The sequence below is a fragment of the Hyaena hyaena genome, unplaced genomic scaffold (genome assembly GCF_003009895.1).
Source record: "Hyaena hyaena isolate Hyena2069 unplaced genomic scaffold, ASM300989v1 scaffold_600, whole genome shotgun sequence".
Taxonomy (NCBI): domain Eukaryota; kingdom Metazoa; phylum Chordata; class Mammalia; order Carnivora; family Hyaenidae; genus Hyaena; species Hyaena hyaena.
In genome coordinates, this window is record NW_024081234.1 from 1,136,371 (window position 1) to 1,156,623 (window position 20,253).

Consider the following 20,253-nt stretch of genomic DNA (forward strand, 5'->3'; position numbering starts at 1 on the left):
TTGGCTTGTCTTAAATACTGCATTTGGCCCTTGGGGCCTGTGTACAAGTCCGTACCTTTGCGGACCACGCAGCGAGGCACTTTAAGGCTGTGTGTTGAAAACGGAGCATTCACCTGATGGCTGCCCTCTGCACCCTTGAGGCTAAGCCGCGCCAGTGGCATTTCCCTGCCGAGGGGGGACCCCCCCCCCATTCCTCAGGAGCTCTCCCAGTCTGCAGCTGGACGGGCATCAGGACACTGTTCCTCTCTGGGGCAGCATGTGTAAAGAGAGGGCAGATTTTGGGGGCAGATGAACATGCACATTAATCTGGGCTTCTCAGTGTTTTTGATGTTTGAATATAAGACTAGTTTGTGCTGTGAACAGCCTACTCACGATAGCATTGGACCAAATTTCTGTATACCTTTACCCTAAAATACACATACTTGGGAGGTTTGTTTGCATTGTTTAATTTCATTCAGTTCAATAAATACTGCCACACCCAGGGACCACCACTGCACCCCACCCGGCGACCACCACCGCATCCGCAGACAAACCAAAGACTCCTTGGCCTCGTGGACGTGTTTTCTGGTCACAGGAGATAGGTAATAAACAAACCATTTATTATGCTAATAGGTTACATAGTATGTTATATGGTAAATTCTACAGAATAGTGTGTAGGATGTAAACGCGGAGAAGAAAATTTTTTTTTTTTTTAAATATTTATTTTTGAGGGAGAGTGTGTGTGTGAGCGGGGGAGGGGGAGAGAGAGGGAGAGGGGGACAGAATCAGAAACAGGCTCCAGGCTCCGAGCTGTCCGCACAGAGCCTGATGCAGGGCTCGAACTCAAGAGCCATGAGATCATGACCTGAGCCGAAGTTGGACGCTTAACTGAGCCATCCAGGCGCCCCTGAAAACTTGTTTTTTTAAAAAGTGTGCAGGTCTTTGCATAGGAGAGCCACAAAGGAGTCGATGTGTTTACTCTCTTTGGAGTCCGTGGGAGCGGGGTTCTAAGAAGCTTAGGTGGATCAGCAAGTCACAAGCCAACTGGGAACAGAACCACCGAGACAGGATGAAAAAAAGGGCTATTTATCCCCATGCGTGTTACACAGCTGTGCGGAGCCAGGGCACAAGGAGCCGGCAGGGTGGCTGGGTGCGCAGGTCTGAGCTACAGCGCCGCCGCCTCAGGGGGGCAGGTGGGCAGAGCAGGTCTTGCTATTTTGCCCCCTCAGGCCCCCCTGGGGCTCCTCTCTTCGCGGAGGCGGCGGTCTTGGGGTCCTGGGGGCCGTGCTGGCGCACCAGTCTTCTTCCAGCCTAAAGCCTGTTGGGGAGAAGTCAAAGGGGCATCAAATGCCTTCTTAATGGACCTTCTTGCTTTAACTGCGGTTGGGCCTGAAGGTCACCCTGAAATGGCCCTGTGCCACAGGGTGTATTTTGTTTTCATGTTTATTTTGAGAGCGAGTGGGAGGCGGGGGAGGAGCAGGGAATCTGAAGCAGGCTCTGCGCTCTCAGCGCTGATTCTGGATCCTGAGACGGAGCTCGAACCCATGAACCAAAAGACTGTGATCTGAGCCGAACTCCAGAGTCCCGGGCTTAGCCAACTCAGCCGCCCAGGCGCCCCCACGGTGCATATTTTACCGGGTGGGCAGGAGCCTCAAGTTTTATCCCCGTTCTCATGGCCTCTTTAAAAAATACACACCGGGAATAAAACCGGCGCAGCCAGCAGTCCACCTGCCGCGAACCTGGTGCCACCGAGTGATGGGGGCAGGGTGGAGGCTGCCGTCCTCCATCTCCGTCCCGTGTCCCGGTCCGGTCCCCGTGCTGGTCCGGCAAGCCCCCCAGGCCTCCATCCTCCATCCACGCCCCCCCCTTCAGTCCTGCATCTCCATCGTCGGCCCCGGTCCTTAATCAGGCCTTCCCGCGGCACTAGCGGTATGATGTAACCCGCTTGGGCGTCCGCGGCTCCGGGGCCTCCCGGAAGACCCAGGCCCGACCGGGATCTGGACTGCCGGCCGCGGCGTTAACCCACAAACGGTCCGAGGCCCCGGCGGACGGCGGGAACCTGGGAACCCTGCGCCCAGGCCGTGCCGGCCGCCGCGCCTGCGCCACTTCCCATGGCAACCGCCCCGCCGCGCACGCGCGCGCCGCGTCCCGGAAGGGTTTCCGGCCCCCCGCGTCGACCCGGAAGCAGCCCTGCGGTGGGCGGGAGAGACCTGCGCTCGGGAGGGGAGGCCGCGCAGCACAGCTGTTGCCGGGACGATGGCGGGGACGGCGCTCAAGAGGCTGATGGCCGAGTACAAACGTGAGTGTGGGGTGCGCGCCTCCAGTCTGGGGACCCGCTGCTCGCGCTCCCCCGTCCGTCCACCCCGCGTCCCGCGCGTCCCCGACCCCGCGCCCCCCACCTGCGCCCGCTCCTCCCGCCCCCGGGCTCCCTCCCGGCGGCCGGTCCCTGCTCGGTGCGGCCCAGGGCGCGCACGGCCGTGTGTGGCGGCCGGAGTCGGTGGGGGACGTGCGACGCGTGGACGCCCGGAGCACTGAGTCATGCCCGCTGGTTCCGCGTGGACGCAGGGACGGGAGTTTGGTCCTGTGCCCACTGCCTGCTCTCCGGGTCACACGTGCACTTGTGAAGGGGACGCCGGGAGAGGGAGTCCGCACCGGCACTCCACGGGGTGGGAAGCGCGTGAACAGTTACACGCAGCCTTTGTTCCTGTTTCTGGTTCCTTAGTAATTTAGAGGAGCCCCTCCTCCCAGCCTTGCACGCGTGCCGCGGGGGAAGTGAGGAAACCCGAAACTGCCTACCGAGGAGTTAAAACCAGAAGTGTAGGAGGAAAAGCGCATTGTGATGCGTTCGGGGTGAAAGGTCAGATTCGGTTTTGTCTTTAACAAGGGAACAGTTTTTGAGCAGTGGCACCTGTCGCTCCTCGTAGGTGGTGGTCAGAAAGCCGCCTTAGTGCTTTCCTAGCCAGGACATGTTCTAATGTTTGGGGAAAGCCAAGGGAGAGACGAAAGCCAGAGAACATTCCGTCTTCTGCCTTTTGACAGCATAATGCTCCGTTGGAAGAGTTGCCAGGAGAGGTCGTGGAGGGAAGGGACGCGCGGCCGGTGTTGTGAGCTGCCGGGGGAGACCAGGTGGTCCCCGCTTGTGGTTAAGAGAGGGTCCCTGCAGCCACGTCCGGGTGCAGCTGCCTCTGCCTGTCAGCCCTCCGGAGGCCTTGGCCTCTGCCCTTTGCCCCTCAGGGAAGATGAGTGCTTTTCAGGTTACTTGATCGATAGATGGCTCTTGATGTTGTTAGCTGCTGTTGTCATGGTGACATCGAGGGTGCTCTCAGAGGAAAGGTGAAACTAAACTAAAATAATGACTGTACTAAAAATGACTGGTAAATATGTGCGGAGCTCAGTCCCCTAACCGGGTTGGTGGCCCTGCGTGCAGAGGGTCCATGTGCGGCCAGAGCACACCAGGGTGTGGCCCGCGTCGGCTCCTGCAGGACACGTTTAAGCACCACTCGCTGCCAGCGTCCTCTCCAGCAGGAGCGCCTTTGAGAGAAACTTCTGGGGGCAGAGTGGGAACAGAGGGTTGGGTGGGAGTGGGGGTCACCTGTGTGGGGCACCCGCCATTCCTGCCACCCTGTACTGTGCCCCTGTACGTGTCTTAGGCTGGTTAGCCCTGGTTCTAGACTTCGGGCAGGGGTCATTGTCTCCTTTCTGTAGGGAGGGAATGTGTTAAGCCTGTTGGGGGAATGAAGTTCAGGCTGCTGCTTCCATCCAGCCTCCCGCGTGGTTGAACTAGTGTTTTCTAAGGGGTTTGCGGTGGCAACGGTTAGTTTTCCCTCCGCTGTACTTGTGGAAGCCTCCGTTCTGTCCACCGTGTTGTCAGCTGGCAGTAGTAATAAAACGCAAATAACACTTGACTTCCAAGGCTGCACCCCAGGTGTGTGTTGTATGTATTCTTATGTGTGAACGTGACATCTTGGAGTAAGTACGGAAAGCGGAGCCCCTGAGCTTGCTGGCCCTGGTCACTGGACACCAGTCTGGGCGCTGCTGGGAAGGCTCCCCAGAGGCGGCGGCTACAGGTTACCCAATAGCTGACTTGCAGGTGGGGAGACGATCTCATATTATTGGGGTACAACCCATTCACCGCAGGAGGCCCCAGAACAGGAGAGGCGGGAGGGGAGGTTCAGACATTCAGAGCGCGAGAAGGACCCCACCCACCGGGGCTGGCTCCAAAGACGCGGGAGTGGCCGGGAACGGGGGGCGCGGGTGGCCCAAGAATGGGAGACGGTCGCTGGCCGCCGCGGTTAGGACCAGGGGCCTCAGCCCGCAGAGGTGGATTCTGCCCACAGCCTGAGTGAGTCTGGGCGGCACCCCGCCGTGACCCCTGCCCTGTGAGAGTCTAGAGCACCTGCCTCTTCTGACACACGGAAACTGTGAGGTCATTGGTGGGTGTGGTTTTAAGCCATTGAGTTTGTGGTGACTTGTCACACCAGCGATAGAAGAGAATGCAGTGTGTAACCGAGGGGGCTCTGTGGCTGTTGTATCTTAGAAACAACGTAAAATTCCAGATAGTGATTCTCATCTTCTGTGAATTTGCATCTGGTGTGTCTTACCCCACCGTGAGGTGACGCATTCACTGTAAAGGGGGACTTTGCAGAAACGACCTTTCTGTGAAATGGGATTTCAGCGGATTGGGATGGGGTTCAGGCATACTTTTTCATATTTAGGAACTGCAGAAATTTCAAGGTGGTGGAACCTTGGATATGATTCTGTGCAGCCCCTGGTTTTCCAGATTTTGTAGGAAATTGAGTAACAGAGGCAAAATGATGTGCCTAGCTCCTTACAGCCAGGAAAAAGGAGAACCAGAAAAAGAACCCAGTTATTTCAAACGGGTATCTTTGCTTGACGTTCTGTCTTCACCCATCACTTGGCCGCCTCGAGAAGGGTCAAAAATAGACACAGGTAAGGGCGCCTGGGTAGCTCAGTCGGTTAAGTGTCTGACTTCGGCTCAGGTCACGATTTCACGGTTTGTGAGTTCGAGCCCCGCGTCGGGCTCTGTGCCTGGAGCGGTTTCGGATTCTGTGTCTCCCTGTCTCTCTGCCCCTCCCCTGCTCACACTGTGTCTGTCTCTCAGAAATAAACAAACATTAAAAAACAAAAGTAGACACAGGTATTGGGTTCTCGGGGTTTCCGTGACAAGGCTGAGTGGCAAGCAACACAGAAGTTTGCTCTGTCGCTGTTCTTGGGGCCGGGCGTCCCGACCCAGTGTGGGCAGGGCCGCGCTCTGCAGGCTCGAGGGAGGGTCCCTCTTGGCCCCTGGAGCTCCCGGGGGTTCCCGGCGGTTTTTGCTGTTCCTGGGCTTGTGGCCGCGGAACCCACATCTCTGCCTGTCCACCTTCTGGAGGTGCCCGTCATTGGTTTAGGACGCTCCCCTATCCCGTGGGACCCCATTTTAACTGCATTACATCTGCAAAGCCCCCATTTGCAAACACGGTCACATTCAGAGATTCTGGGGGACATTATTCAACCTAGTTCAGTGCCGAACAAGAACCTCAAACTTAACGTGTAAAAGTGACCTCCCGTCTTCCCGCACCACTGCTGCTCCCACAGTCCCCGCGTGTCTGTCGGTGGCAGCCGCATTCTTCCCGTTTTTTGGGCTCAAAACCTTAGATTTACCCTTGATGATTCACTGTTTGGTTTTTTTAAAGTGTATTTCTTTATTTTGAGAGACAGAGCACAGACTGGGGAAGGGCCAGAGAGAGGGGGACAGAGAGGGTCTCAGACAGGCAGGCTCTGCGGCACAGAGCCCGATGCGGGGCTCCGCCTCACGGACCGACCAGGACCTCACAACCTGAGCCCAAGTGGGGAGTCGGGCGCTCAACGCGCTGAGCCACCCAGGCGCCCCGTGTTTCACTTGTAAAGGAACAGCCTCTGGTTTTCTGACTGGTGCACGTTACATTTCTGCCAGCCGTGTGCTAAGGAGTTGCACGGGCCCCAGCCCCGTCCACACTGGCTGTGCTGGGCTTCTACACTTTCAGCCGTGAGTGGTATGGCATCTCATTGTAGTTTCTAATTTAAAGACTTTCTAATCCTACCATTTTCTGTCCTTGGTTTTGAAATTGAATTTTTACATTAAGTTTATTTACACTAAGAAACAAACCAGAACAGTTCACTCCTCTCTCCCACCCTCGCACTCTCTTGCCTCTGGCAGCCGCCAGTCTGTGCCTTTGTGTCTGGGAACTTAATTTCTTCATGTGTATATATTTTTTTATGTATCACCATTAAATACATATGATGTATATATTTTAACGTATATATATTTTTAACCTACATAACTGAATTTTTTTGGTGTGCTAGTATATATAAAAGTATGTTTGCACTGTACGGTGATCCACTAAATGTGCAGCAACATTGTACATCCTCTGTTTCTCCTTCATATATTCTTGGCTGCTTTGTCAGTAAGTTGATAGACCGTGTATGCGTGGGCTTATTTCTGGGCTGCTCTGTTTCTTTAATCTGTGTGTCTGTTTTTATGCCATTTCTACGCCGTTTTAACCTCTACAGCTCTGCATCATACTCTGAAATCAGTGAGCATGATGCCTCCAGCTTTGCTGTTTCTCGGGTTTGGCTATGCTGGGTCTTTTACGGGTCCACGCAAATTTTAGGAGCGTTCTGTTTTTTTGAAAAATGTCGTTGGAATTTTGATAGGGATGTCATTGAATCTGTATATTGGTTTGTGTAGTATGGACATTTTAGTAATATTAATTCTTACAGTCCATGAGCATGGAGTATCTTTCCATTGGTGTCTTCAGTCTTTCGTTAATGTCTCGTCACTTTCAACATACAGGTCTTTCCTTGGTTAAATTTATTCTGGGTATTCTGTTTCTTTTTAAAGCAATTATAAAAGGGATTTTTTTTTTTACGTTCTTTTTTCTGATCACTATTAGTGTATATAGATGCAACAGATTTTTGTGTATTGGTTTTGTATCCTGCAACTTTATTGAATTTGTTTATTGTAACAATTTACTGATGCAGTGTTTAGGGTTTTTTACGTATAATATCTTGTCAGCTTCAGATAGTGACAGTTTTGCTTCTATTTTTTCTAATTTGGATGCCTTTTATTTCTTTTTCTTGCCTAATTGTTCAGGCAAGGATTTCAAATACAGTGTTGAATAAGAGTGGTGAGAATGGGTAGTCTTGTCCTGTTTCTGATCTTAAAGGAAAACCTTTAAGCATTTCACTGTTGAGTATGGTGTTGGCTGTTGGTTTTTCATAGATGGCCTTTATTATGTTGAGGTATGTTCTTTCTGTACTCAACTTTGTTGAGAGTTTTTATCGTACATGGATGTTGAATTTTGTCAAATGTTTTCTGCATCGATTGATGTCATATGGTTTTTATCCTTCATTTTGTTAATGCATTGTGTTACATTGACTGATTTGCAGATATTGAACCATTCTTGAGTTCCTGGAATAAATTTCACTTGATCATGGTATATGATCTTCTTAATATATTGTTAAATTAAGTTGCTAATATTTTGCTGAGGATTTTCACATCTGTGTTTACCAGGGAGATTGGCCTGTGATTTTCTTGTGGCAATCTTGTGGTTTTGATAATTGTGGTGATCTTGGTTTCATAAAATATCCGCCCCCCCCCCTTTTTTAAAAATTTTTGGAAGAGTTTGACAAGAACTGGTATTAGTTCTTCTTTGAACGTTTGGTAGAATTCACCAGTGAATTTGTCTGTTCCTGGACTTTTGTTTCTTGGGAGGTTTCTGATTATTGGTTCAATCTCCTTACTCTAGTAATCCGTTTGTTCAGATTTTCAATTTCATCATGATTCACTCTTGGTAGATTGTATGTTCCTAAGAATTTATCCATTTCTTCTACGTTTTCCAATTTGTTGGCGTACAATTGTCTGTAGTAGTTTCTTATGATCCTTTGTATTTCTGTAGTGTCAGTTGTAATATCTCTTCTTTCTTTATTTTTTTTTTTTTTTTTAAAGTATGCTCCATGCTGGGCATGGAGTTCAGTGCAGGGCTTGAACTCATGACCCTGAGATCAAGACCTGAGCTGATATCAAGAGTTGGACGCTTAACTGATCGAGACACCCAGGCGCCCCATCATTTCTGATTTTTCTTTTTGAGTCTTCTCTATCCTGGTGAGTCTAGCTAAAGGTTTATTACTACTGTCTTTTCAAAGAACAGCTCTTAGTTTCATTGATCATTTCTATTGTCTTTTTAATCTATTTCATTTATTTCTGCTTTGTTTGTTATTTTTTTACTTATATTAACTCTGGGCTTTGTTTTTTCATTTTTTCCCCCGGTTTCATGAGTTATAAAATAAGGTTTATTTGAGATTTTTCCTGTTTCTTGACATGGGCATTTATCACTATGAACTCTTCTCTTAGAACTGCTTTTGCTGCATCTCATAAATTTTGGTGTTACATTTCCTTTTTTTCTCTCTTTGGTCATAAGATTTTTTTTATTTCTCTTGATTTCTTCTTTGACCTGTTGGTTATTCAATAGCATGTTGTTTAATCTCCACATATTTGTGAATATTCCAGTTTTTTTGTAATTAATTTCCAGTTTCCTGTTACTATCAGAAGAGCTGCTTTATATGATTTCAGGCCTTTTAAGTTTGATAAGACTGGTTTTGTGTCCTAACAGGTGATTTGTCCTGGAGAACGTTCCACTCGCACCTGAGAAGAATGCGTATTCTGCTTTTGGATGGAATGTTCTGTAAACATCTGTTAAGTCCATATGGTCTAATGTGTCATTTAAGGCCAGTGTCGTCTTATACTTTTGTATGTAAGTGGGGCATTAAAATCCCCTACTGTTGTATTGCTGTTTCTTCCATTAGGTCTGTTAGCATTTGCTCTGCATACTTAGGCGCTCCTGTGTTGTGTGCATGAATATTTACAAATGTATCTTACTGTTGGATTGACTCCTTCAGCATTATGTAACGCTCTTCTTGTCTCTTAGTACAGTTTTTGTTTTAAGTCTGTTTTGTCTGATACAAGTATAGCTGCTCCAGATTCCTTTTGGTTTCCATTTGCATGGAAAAATTTTTTTTTAAACTTCTTTCATTTTCAGTTTGTGTGTGTCCTTATATCTGAAGTGAGTCTCTTATAGGCAACCTATAGAAGGGTCCTATAGTTTAATCCATTCAGCCACTTTGTGTCTTTTGATCGGAGAATTGAGTCCATTTACATTTAAAGTAATTATTGATAGGCATGTGTTTGTTGCCATTTTTGTTACTTGCTTTCTGACTATTTTTGCAGTTTCTCTCTGCTCCTTTCTTTTCTGTTCTCTTTGTGGTTTGATGAGTTTCTTTGGAGGCATGTTTATCTTCCATTTCCTTTATCTTTTGTGTATTTGCTACAGGTTTGTGCTTTGTGGCCACCATGAGGCTTATATATAACGACCAATATCTGTAACAGTATTTTCAGTTGATAATAATTTAAGTTTGATCTCATTCTAAAGCTCAACACTGTTACTCTCCCTTGACCACCCCGTATTTGATGTTTTTGATTCACACTTTACATTTTTTAATCTCTGTATTCCTTTACTAGTTATTGTAACCATAGCTATTTTTACTACTTACGTTTAAAACCTTCATGCTAACGTTACAAGTGATTGACACACTACTTTTACTATATACTTACCTTACCAGTGAGATTTACTCTTTTATATGTGTTCTCATGAACACCTTTCTTTTCAGCTTAGAGGCTCCTGTAGCATCCCTCACGAGGCCGTCAGTGGTGAGGAAGCCCTTAGCTTTTGTTCCTCTGCAAAGCACTTTATCTCTCCTTCCTCCTGAATGATAACTTTGCCGGGTAGAGAAGTCTTGCTTGGAGATTTCCGTTCAGCACTCTGAATGTCTCGCGCCACTCCCGCTGGCCTGCAAAGTTTCTGCCAAAAAATCTGCTGATGGACGTAGGGGGGTTTCCGTGTACGTAACAACTTGTTTTTCTCTTGCTGCTTTTACGATTCTCTCCTGGTTTTTACCTTTTGGATGTAATTATAGTGTGTCTTGGTGTGGGTCTCTCCGGGCTTCTTGGATCTAGGTGCCTGTTTCCTTCCGCACATTAGGGAATCTTCACCCATTACTTCTTCAACATTTCTGACCCTTTCTCTCTCTCCTCTTTCTGGAAGCCCCGTGATCCAAATATTAGTCTATTTGATGTTGTCTTACAAACTCCTGTTTTCACTTCTGTTCATTCTTTTTGCGGCTCTGATTGACGGAGTCCAACTGACTTCAAGGTGCTGATCCTTTCTTCTGCTTCATCTGCTCTTTCAGTTCAGCTGCTCTGTTGTTCACTCTGTGATTTCTATTTGCTACGTTCTTATATCTCCCATCTCTTTGTTGAAGTGTCCATTCTTTGTGTCCGTCTGTTTTCTCCTGTTTGGTGAACATCTTCGTGACCGTTATTTTGAACTCCTTATCAGGTAAATTACTTCTTTCCGTTTCATGGAGATGTTTTTTTCCCGTTTTATCTTGTTCTTTCCTGTGAAACTATCTCCTGTTTGTCCAGTTCACTGGACTCTCTTGAGCTCCTCTCTCTACAGCAGACGGAACACCCGCCTCTCCCAGGCTTGAAGGAGCAGCCTCATGGAGGAGATGACCTGTCATTCGGTCCCAGCCCAGCTCTCGGTTGTCACTGAAACCTTCGTGCTGTCCCAGCACCTGTTGTATTTTTAATACCTCCCCGCGGTGGAGGGTGTGCCAGGACTGTGGTCCCAGAGCAGAGGGTCTCAGCTCGTAGATTCAGGGTGACTGGAAGCCAGGCCCGCCAGCAGCAGCTTTGTAAGGTATGCAAGTATGTTCCGTCCTGCAGGGCCGTAAGCCTGAGCCCCACTGTCACCAGAGCCAGGTGCTCTGCAGGGTCCACAGTGTTTCACTGAAATCGAGACTCCAGATGAGTGTGAGTTCTTGTGTGGGCAGTGCCGGTGAGCTGGTACAGGGCAGAGAGAGAGGGCCAAGGTGGTGCCTGCAGCTGTATTCTCCTGGAGAGCAGCTCTGGAGGCTGTGGAAGGCATGCCAGCCCGGAGCCTGCCTCTCAGGTTGAAGCTCCAGGACACACAGAGAAGCCTCCTTCACAGAAAGACTGGCGAGGGTGCCTCAGCCTGCGTCTGTGCAGTGCCCTGGGGTGGACAGGGTGTCCAAAACCATTTCTCTGATTGTCACAGTCCCATTAGACCCAGGAATGCAGGGTCCCCTGGCCACCAGAACCAGACGTCAAGGGACATCTCCCCGGTGGCAGCTGCAGAAAGCGGGTGCCAGCAGTGTGTAAAACTCCCTTTTGGGAGACAGCGCGCGAAGGTAGTGGCTGCCACCTGGGGCCTCCGGAAGGGGTGCCGGTCAGTCCCAGGAGGCATACCTAATCAGCAGCACACCCCTTAGGCTGGGGTCCTAACGGTCAGGTAGTAGCCCTCCTGCACAGAAAGAGCTAGCTCTTGCTTTCCCTGGGGGTGGTGGCCATTTAGTTAGAGTCCTGGGGGACCCGCAGCATGGGCCCAGCTGACCGTCAGAGTCAGGCGATGTGGAGACGTCCCCAGGCAGCAGTCGTAAGATTCGGGGCACCAGATCAGTATGCGTGCCTTCCTGTGTGACACTGATGATTACGGGTTCACGGGACCAGCAACTCTGGTTTTCCCGGCCTCCAGGGCCACGCGATGAGGAGGTGTCTCCTAGGTGACAGCCTCAGAAATCGGGGCACTTCCCTTCAGGGAGACGCTGCATCCCAGAGCCCAGTGGAGGGAAAGGCCAAGATGGCACCGGTCCACAGGGACCGGTGTCCCACCAGGCTCCTGATGTGTGTGTTAAATCGGATGCCTGCGCCCAGGCGGCCACGCTGATGCCCGCAGGTGCACCTGCATAAGTCTGGGTGTGGTCCACGGGCTGGGCCCTAGGGAGGGCAAGCGAGTCCCCAAGTGCAAGCCCTCGAAGAGAGGGAGAGTCCCATGGGGTTTCAAAGTTAGATGTTCTGGAGGCTCATTTATGCAAGTGTTCATCTTAAAAGTTTGGGGTGCTGCTGTTCCAACCGTTTGCTCCTTAGGGAGAAGCTCTGAGGTTCAAGTTTTCTCCTGGCTGTGGGATGCTGCGTGGGGGTTATGACGAGATTGTGTCCCAGCCTCTGTCAGCCACTTCGGCGTGGTTTCCTTCTTGTTGGCTCCAAGTGCAGTCATGACCCAGCCAGCTGGTAGTGTGCTTTGGGGAGCAGATCGTTCCATTTGTAGCCGTAGATCCGAGTCTTTGGGAAGGGGTCCTGCAGAGGGTCTCGCTGCCCCACCCTGTTCTCGTGTGGCTTGAATTTGTGTCTCCCGTGTGACTGGTGACATCAGGTGTCATTTTGTGTATTTATGTGGCATCATCAGTGTCCAGTCTTTTCCTGACTTTTAGTCGTATGTGTTGTTTTCTTATTAAGTTGTAGGAGTTTGTTCATTGGATATTTTGTAAATATTTTCCCTTAAACCATGGCTTGCCTTGTTTTAAAAATTGTGGTAGAGAAACTCGGTTTTATTTTCTTACCAGTTTTTTTTTTTTAAAGCTTATTTACTTATTTTGAGAGAGAGAGGGACAGAGAGGGAGGAGAGTCCCAAGTGGACTCTGTACTGTCAGCCCAGAGCCTGTGGTGGCTACTTTTTAAGCCACTATTAAAATATGTTTTTAACAAAGTACTATTCTCAAGGGATCAGTGGCATAGTTTTTGCAGATTTCCCTGACACTAAGATTTCTTTTTGAAGTCGTTTGTGTCAGCAGGCATGAAGCTGTGTGTGTTGGAATAAAACGAGCGTCTCACGTTACCGCAGCTCCCCCGGCCGGTAGGTGCCGCTGTGGGTCAGGAGGCGGCTCCGCAGCCGGGGCCCCGCCGCGCTTCCTGGCGTGCGCCCCCCGCCGGATTCCGGGAGGGTGGGCGCGCCCGCCGCTCCGCCGTCCCCCGCGCCCCGGCCGTTTGCGGCTCCTCTGCCTTGGTGTGTTGGGTGTCTTCTCCTACGACGTGGTTTGGCTCCACGCGGAAACAGACTGGATTTCGGAGGGTTGGGTGTGTAGGGCCTGGTGAGCCGGGTGCGGGGCCCCCTCGCCGTCCGCTGTTAGCCGACACCCGGCCGCAGGCTGTTGCCACCTCCAGGGGGCGCCGCCTCCCTCGGGCTCGACCTCCTGAGCGCCGGACTCCTCCCTCCTCGGCCTGTGCTGCCCTTGCCGCTTGGGCCGCTCGCGGGCCTCGCGTTGCGCCCGCGCCGCTCCTTCCTCGCGCTCCCCCTGGGCAGCTTTCTTTGTGGTCCCCGCCCCCTGAGTGGCGGCGGCATCCCCCGGTCGCGTGGAGGCCTGACAGCGGCGCCCGGATTCCCCACTGGCCCCCGGGAACCCGCGCCAGCCCCGGCCTCCCGTGCCGCCGCGCGTCTGCTCCCCCGAGCCCCAGACCCCCCTGCGCTTTCCTTCTCTGCCGATCTGTTTCTGTGGCCACCGGGGTGTCCGTGCGAGTCCCTCCTTTCCCCTCAGGCCCGCTGCCTGCCCTCCCGTCCCCATAATCGTGCACGTGGCGTGTGGGCCGGGGACCAGTCTCCTGTGCCCTCACGTGCCACACGCGCTTCGTCCCCGCCTGTGGGCAGACCCGCCAGAGGGGCCACTCTGGCTCAAGCCGTCACCTTCCCTGCCTGGACTGTCACAGTAACGACCTGAAAACTGCTCATTAGCTTGAAATACAGACGGCACAAGGTTCAGGGAGAGCCCCGTGCAGATCGGTGGGCTGGGAGAGAGCATCACCTCCCAGACAAGCAGGAGGGCTGCGAGCCCGCCAGACCCCCGCGCGGGGCCCCCACCCCACCACGCACCTCCGTCTTCGGTGGACATCACTGCTTTGCTGTGCTTCCACCCAAGCAGGTGTTCTTAAACGTTGTGGTTTAGCGGCCTGTTTTTTAATGGACGTGATCCATCTATAAATGTAGTTACATGTTGTTTATTCTTTTTTCTTTTAAAAATTAACTTATAGTTTTTCGACAGTGTGAGAGTAGGGGAGGAGCAGAGAGAGAGAGAGAGAGAGAGAATTCCAAGCAGGCTCTGCACTATCAGTGCAGAGCCCCATGTGGGCCTGATCTCATGGCTCCTGGGATCATGACCTGAGCTGAAGCCAGCGGCTAGGCACGTAAGCGACTGAGCCGCCCCGGTGTCCCATGTTGTGTATTCGTGTTGTGTATACGTATCTGTGCGCGCGTGTGTATTTTGTTTGTGTGTGTGTTGTGCATATGTGTGTGTGTAGTGTATTATGTGTTGTGTGGAGTATAGGCCTGACTTGTTTTGCACAACTTTATGTTATGTGTAGCTGTGCGTCACTTATCTTCATTTTTGTTCTGTTGTACGAATTCACCACAGTTTCTTGATCTCTTCTGTTGGTAGATATTTGGGTGTTTTGTTTTGGCTATTATGAATAATGCTGCCGTAAATATACAGCAGATATAAAATGGGATGTTACTCAGCCCTAAAAAAGAATGAAATCTTGCCGTTTGTGACAACACGGAAGGCCCCTGGGAGCGTTACACTAAGTGGAATACGGCCGAGAAAGACCAGCACCAGATGGTCGTGCGTATACAGCGACAAGTCACAGAGGGGTCCAGGTTGGTGGTGGCCATGGGGGCTAGCGGGTGGACGGCACGGGTGAGGGGTCAGGCATAATACGTCCGGGGGATGCCCTGTACGGCTTGGCGACGATAGTCAGTAATGCTGTGTTGTGTGTTTGGAAGTTGCTAAGGGAATAGATCTTAAAAGTTCTCATCGTAAGAAGAAAGTTTGTGATTGTGTGTTGGTGGGTGTCAGCCTGCTAGACTTCCTGGGCTCGTTTCAGAGTCTGTACAGGTAGCCACTCGCTGCGTGGCACGCCTGAAACTAACGTAACGTTATGAGCCCCTTCTGTCTCGGCTGGAAACAAAGGACCCTTCCAGTGTCTCCTTCACAGGGAGGCCTTTCCTGCGTGTCGTGGGCCCCGTCTTTCTGTCGCTTCATCACCTTCCTCCCTCCGTTCTTCAGTATCTTCTCATGTATGTGTCCTCGTTTACTGTCTTCCTTCGCTGGAACGGAAGCCCGCCGAAGGCAGGGGCCTTGTCTCCCCTTCCCCGCTGCGTCTGCGCTGGCTGGGCGGGTGCCGGGCAGCCGACGGAGGGCTCAGGGTTCCCGGCTGGCCCCTCCGAGTGCAGCTGGCCAAGCGGGAGCGGAGGCCCCTGCCCCCTGGCTCCGTGGAGCCCCTTGTGTCTGCGCCAGAGGGCAGCTGGCAGTAAATCGCATCTGGGTGAGGGATTTCGTGATTAGAATTGTAACTATGCGCCTTTCCGTGCGTCAGATTGTGTAGCAGGACACACACGACCAGCTTTCCTACCAGTTAGAACAACATTTTCATGACAGCGCTGAAAACCTTAGAGTGTCCTGTGTCTCTAAGGTGTAGACTCACCGGGTCCTTCATCAGTGACCAGGGCCTGCTCTCAGTCTCTCCTGCTTAAGCTTTCCCACGGGAGTAAGTGTGCGTCCTGTCTCCTCAGGGAGGGAGGGAGCGGTCAGTGTCAGCCCCCTTTCTTCCATCCGGTGACGTTTTGTCCCCGTCTCCCGCCGGGGACTGACTCAGAGGCCGCTGGCTGCTCCCTGGGATCTGAGGCGCTTCTGATCAGGTCGGAGGCCTCCTCCCGGTGCGTGTTCTGTGTGCTCCTGCCCGCCCGGAGGGGCCACGGCTCCGGCGGCTCACACGGCCTCCTCTCCCCCTGGCGCTCCCAGGTCACACTCCTGCCCCAGGGCGTGTCTGCGGCTCTTTGGCTGGGGGGAAGCCGCCTTCTGGCCCATCTGGACACTTGGGCTTCTGGGCTGTTCCGCTGGGGGCACTACCATCTCATTGTGGCCTTGGTTTCCCTACGATTAAAGAGGTGAGCACGGTGTCGTATGTTTGATGGCCACTTAGATATCTTGTTTTGTGATGTGCCTTCAAGTCTTGCGGATGATTTCTTTTGGGTTGTTTATGTAGTGTTATTGATTTGTGAGGTGTTCCTGAGAAGTTCAGGTATTCGCTCTTGCTGGTTGTATCTGTCGCAAACATCGTCCTCTCTGGAGCCTCCCTGTTCATTCTCTTAAGAAGCTCTTCTGAGAGCAGAGGTTCTTAATTTTACCTGTCTTTTCCTTTTATGGTTAGTGCTCTTTGGCTTTTGACTTTATAGTTAGTCTAACTTGTTTATTGTTTTGTATTTCATAAAACGACTGAAATTAATTTTGGAGGAGTCAGCTTTATTGAGATAAAATTTGCACACGATAAAATGTGCTACTTAACATTTTTTTTATATTTGTTTATTTTTAAGTGGGGGGCAGAGCACAAGCAGGGGAGGGGCAGAGAGAGGGGGAGACACAGAATCTGAAGCAGGCTCCAGGCTCTGAGCTGTCAGTTCAGAGCCTGATGAACGGACGAAGCCCCCCAGGCACCCCTCAACTTAACTCCTTTTGAAGAAGTCTTGGCTATGGGGTGCCTGGGCGGCTCAGTCGGTTAAGTGTCCGACTTTGGCTAGGTCATGATCTCACGGTTCATGGGTTCGAGCCCTGCGTTGGGCTCTGTGCTCACAGCTCAGAGCCTGGAGCTGCTTCAGATTCTGTGTCTCCCTCCCTCTCTGACCCTCCCCTGCTCATGCTCTCTCTCTCTCTCTCTCTCTCTCTCTCTCTCTCTCAGAAATTTAAAAAAAAATTTTTTTAAATATATTTTTAAAAAGTAGTCTTGGCTCTCCTCAGTAGTTTGCATTTTCGTGTATCTTTCAGAATTATCTAGTTGCACTCAGGCGCGAAGTCCCGCTGGGGTGCTGGCTGAGGCAGCACAGGGTCTGTAGGTGCACTTTGAGGACGTTGAGGCGGGCAGAGTTGAAGGTCCCTCCGTGAACTTGCTCGGGTCTCTGCTCCTGAAGGCCCTCAGTGCCGTGGCGGCTCAGGCGTGCTACAGGTCTGCACAGCATTCAAAACCCACTTGTACGTGTGTCCTTCCATAGTCGATGCCTTTGGAAGGGTGTTCTAGCTTTTGCTCGTCCACAGAAGCACATTCAGTTATATGTCCAGCCCCCGGAGTGAGCAGCGCGGGCAAACTCCCTTCTTCCGGCGGGTCTTCTCATGCTTTCGGACTTCGTGCGTCCCTGCCGGGGCGTCTGTGAGTAATGACGGCTTTGCTTCCTCTTTTCGGAACTGACGGCTTATAGTTTTGGGCAAGGGTTTGTCAATTTTATGTCCCTTCAAAGAACCAGGTTTTGGTTTTATCTCCTGTTCGAATGCTTCTAACTAGATCAGTGATGTCTTCAGCACCTGGGCCCAACAGGAAGTGCGTCCCTGCCCGATCCCTACTCTCCATGGCCCCTCCTTCACCTTGACCGTTCTCAGCCTCTGCTCTTAACACGTCCGCATTTGTGTGCGGGTTTGGGTTCTTGGAACCTTCCATGCAGAAGACGAGGAGGCCAGGACTTGGAAGGGCTTTTCTTAGCTGCGGGCGGGGCCTCGGTCTCTCGGGGGCGGGGCGGCCTTGGACTCTGTGCTGCCCGCTCCTTTCTTACCGTTTCTTACAGTTTTTCCTACCTTTGTCCTCGTGCTCGGGCCGACACCTGAGCGCCACGTCGGGGGCTCCCAGATCAGTGGAGGGACCCTGGGGACCGACGGCCATCCTGCGTGCGCTCCAGGCCCTGGTTCACGAGAGCCGCTTCAGGGTCTGTTTCTCACGTTCCGAACGGCCTTGCGCTGCTTCTCGGGGCGCCGGGAAGTACCGTTCGGTCCCAGAACCGCTACCTGTGCTCGATGTATGAACTTGAATCATACATCAAACATAGTGGGAGTGTTTTTGAAAGATAATTAACCCTTTTAGTTTCTTCATGTGTAAAATGAAAAGATTTATAGCTCTGAAATTCTACTTTTTGCGGCTATGAAGAGCCGTTTACATGGTCTTTGTCGGAAATGTAACTGCAGTGGGCGTTCACTTTGGGCAGCCAGACTTTCATCTCTTCGTGCATATACTCTACCATGGCTGTCATGTTGAAATGCCAGCCTGATACTCTACTTCATGATGCTTTTGCTTTTTCATTTTATAGAACTAACGCTGAATCCTCCGGAAGGAATTGTGGCAGGTAAGGCACTAAAGTTAACCTCTTTATAAGTTACTTCTAATGGTCAAAGTTGCCTTCAGAGTTAATTGTGGAAAAAAAATTTTTTTTTTTTTTTTGCAGGTCCTATGAATGAAGAGAATTTTTTTGAGTGGGAGGCGCTGATCATGTAAGTTATTTATATGTGTTACTAGTTTTCGAGACTTTACTGGACATTCAACCCCGGAATCCATTTAGCAGTGGGGCTGTGCTCAGAAGTGTTCCTTCGGAGAAAAGGCTTCATGCGGCTCTTAAGTTGAGCTCTTTTTTAGTCTGCTAGTCTGAGTAGAAAACAGCATAGATGTGTTTCCCGAGAAATGAAGATATTTCCTTAGAGCCAAAAAAAAGTTTTGTCTTACTTCATATTTGTAGAGTTTTAAAACAGTAAGTTCTGAATGGTGTGTGGTGGTGGTGGGTTAGCCTCAAACAGTATCAGTTGCTCTGACTTCAGGAAGTCCCTAAAAACCCGCAACGTGTTTTTTTTTTAAATGTTTATTCATTTTTTGAGAGAGAAGGAGAGAGAGAAAGAGGGAGGGACAGAGAGAGAGGGAGACACAGATTCCAAAGCAGGCTCCAGGCGCTGAGCTGTCAGCACAGAGCCCAACGCGGGGCTCGAACTCACGAGCCGTGAGATCATGATCTGAGCCAAAGTCGGACGCTTAATTGACTGAGCCACCCTGGCACCCCAAAGCCTGCAGCTTTGAAGGGGGAAAGGCCCCTTGGGTGCAGGTGAGCCTCTGGCCCTGCCCCCCTGTGCACCTACACTTCCCTCTCCCTCCCGCTCTCCTCTGCATTCAGCCACTCCTCTGCTGCTTTCTTCCTGTGCCTTGACGGCCTTCCATTGTCCCTGACCCCGGCACGTGGCTTTGTTCTAAGGTGAGCAGTGTGCCTCCTGAGCCTGTTGTAGAAAAATCCTGAGTGGATTTCCTGATATTCACCTAGTGATGTTGCTTAGAAAGCACCACAAATGGACCCCTGATTCTGGAGTGTTCTAGGGCCTATGACCCAGACCTTTGGTTTGCCTTCTGTATATTTTAGATGCACAGTTTTTGACCATTCTTAGATTACCTGTATTTTCAGATAAATGTGGTTAAGTAAAATTTAGGAAGTTAGGATTTCTACTCAGTCTCTCAGTTTTCCTTTCCGTACGATGAGAGCCTTCAGTTAGCCAGTCGGCACATGCTGAGACTGCGCTCTGCGGGGCTCTCGGCGCAGGGATGGGGGCAGGTATGCTCATCACGCCGTCTGTGTGCGCCCGGTGCTTTTGCTTCTTGGCTTGAGAGACACGTTGCTGGTAAATGTGTGTGGGGGTTAGAACATGAGGATTTTCTGATAAGCAGGATATTTGAAAAATCCTCAGTAAACATCGTCCAGAGAAAACACAGCCTTAGCAATACCCTGCTTGCTTGGGCCTGTGGGACCCGTTGTTTTCTGTGTTTAAATGTCTCTGGCGTGAGGACATCTTTAGAGTGTGTGTGTGTGTGTGTGTGTGTGTATAAAAGGGTGTCGCGCCTTTTGTCCCCCGAAGCGATGTGTGTGTGTGTGTGTGTGTGTGTGTGTATAAAAGGGTGTCGCGCCTTTTGTCCCCCGAAGCGATTATAAACGGGACTGGGAGTCCCCTGGCCGGCGGTGTCCTGCGTCTAGTGGGACATGGCATTATCTGCTGTGTTGGCTGTAGGTCCTTGTGTTTCTAAGGAGACGGGGGATGATACCATGTGAAGGTGATTTGTAAACCCCTTTCCCACGTCCTGTGTTGCATGCGCTGTCTCTGTGCTAAGGCGGAGAGACGCGGTGCCAGGACACCAGGCCCTGTTGCAGGGCGCACGGTTCCCGTCTCCGGGCCCCCGACAGGCCTTCTGCCTTACGAGACACCGGCCTCTGCGCACTAGCAGAGAAGCCCTTTCAGGGACGTGTGAAGCCCTCCGTACGGTTCCTAAAAAGGTGTTCGTTAAAACCTGTTAGGAAAACTGTTACTAATTTTATATCCGCGCTGTAAAATTAAACCAGTATTTTGAAAACCCACGTTAGCAATTGGATGTAAAGGTGGCAAAAGCAGAAATAAGCAAGAGGGACTGTGTGAAACCAGAGCCTCCGGCCGGCAGGGGAGGTCCCAGAAGGAGGAGGCAGCCCCCCGGGGGAGAAGAGAGCTGCA

At 51.1% G+C, this 20,253-nt stretch overlaps 1 protein-coding gene and 1 long non-coding RNA gene across 4 annotated transcripts in view; one reads left to right on the forward strand and one right to left on the reverse strand.

Annotated features, from left to right (window-relative positions):
• Positions 1 to 1,049: 1,049 nt before the first annotated feature.
• On the reverse strand, positions 1,050 to 2,068 carry LOC120248683. Its single transcript, XR_005532656.1, has 2 exons — positions 1,676 to 2,068; positions 1,050 to 1,297 (listed from the first exon to the last, which is right to left on the reverse strand). It is a non-coding gene; the product is annotated as an uncharacterized LOC120248683 (long non-coding RNA).
• Positions 2,069 to 2,163: 95 nt separating this feature from the next.
• Positions 2,164 to 20,253, forward strand: part of UBE2G2 (ubiquitin conjugating enzyme E2 G2) — a 32,133-nt gene continuing 14,043 nt past the window's right edge. The window contains exons 1-3 of one of the 3 annotated variants that reach the window (XM_039257130.1): positions 2,164 to 2,278; positions 18,051 to 18,086; positions 18,186 to 18,231. In XM_039257130.1, the coding sequence (XP_039113061.1) occupies positions 2,236 to 2,278; positions 18,051 to 18,086; positions 18,186 to 18,231 (125 nt within the window). In that variant the 5' untranslated portion in view covers positions 2,164 to 2,235. Of the gene's footprint in view, positions 2,279 to 4,855; positions 4,930 to 18,050; positions 18,087 to 18,185; positions 18,232 to 20,253 lie in introns of those variants that run through there. The other 2 variants (XM_039257129.1, XM_039257131.1) reach the window with 2 other exon arrangements.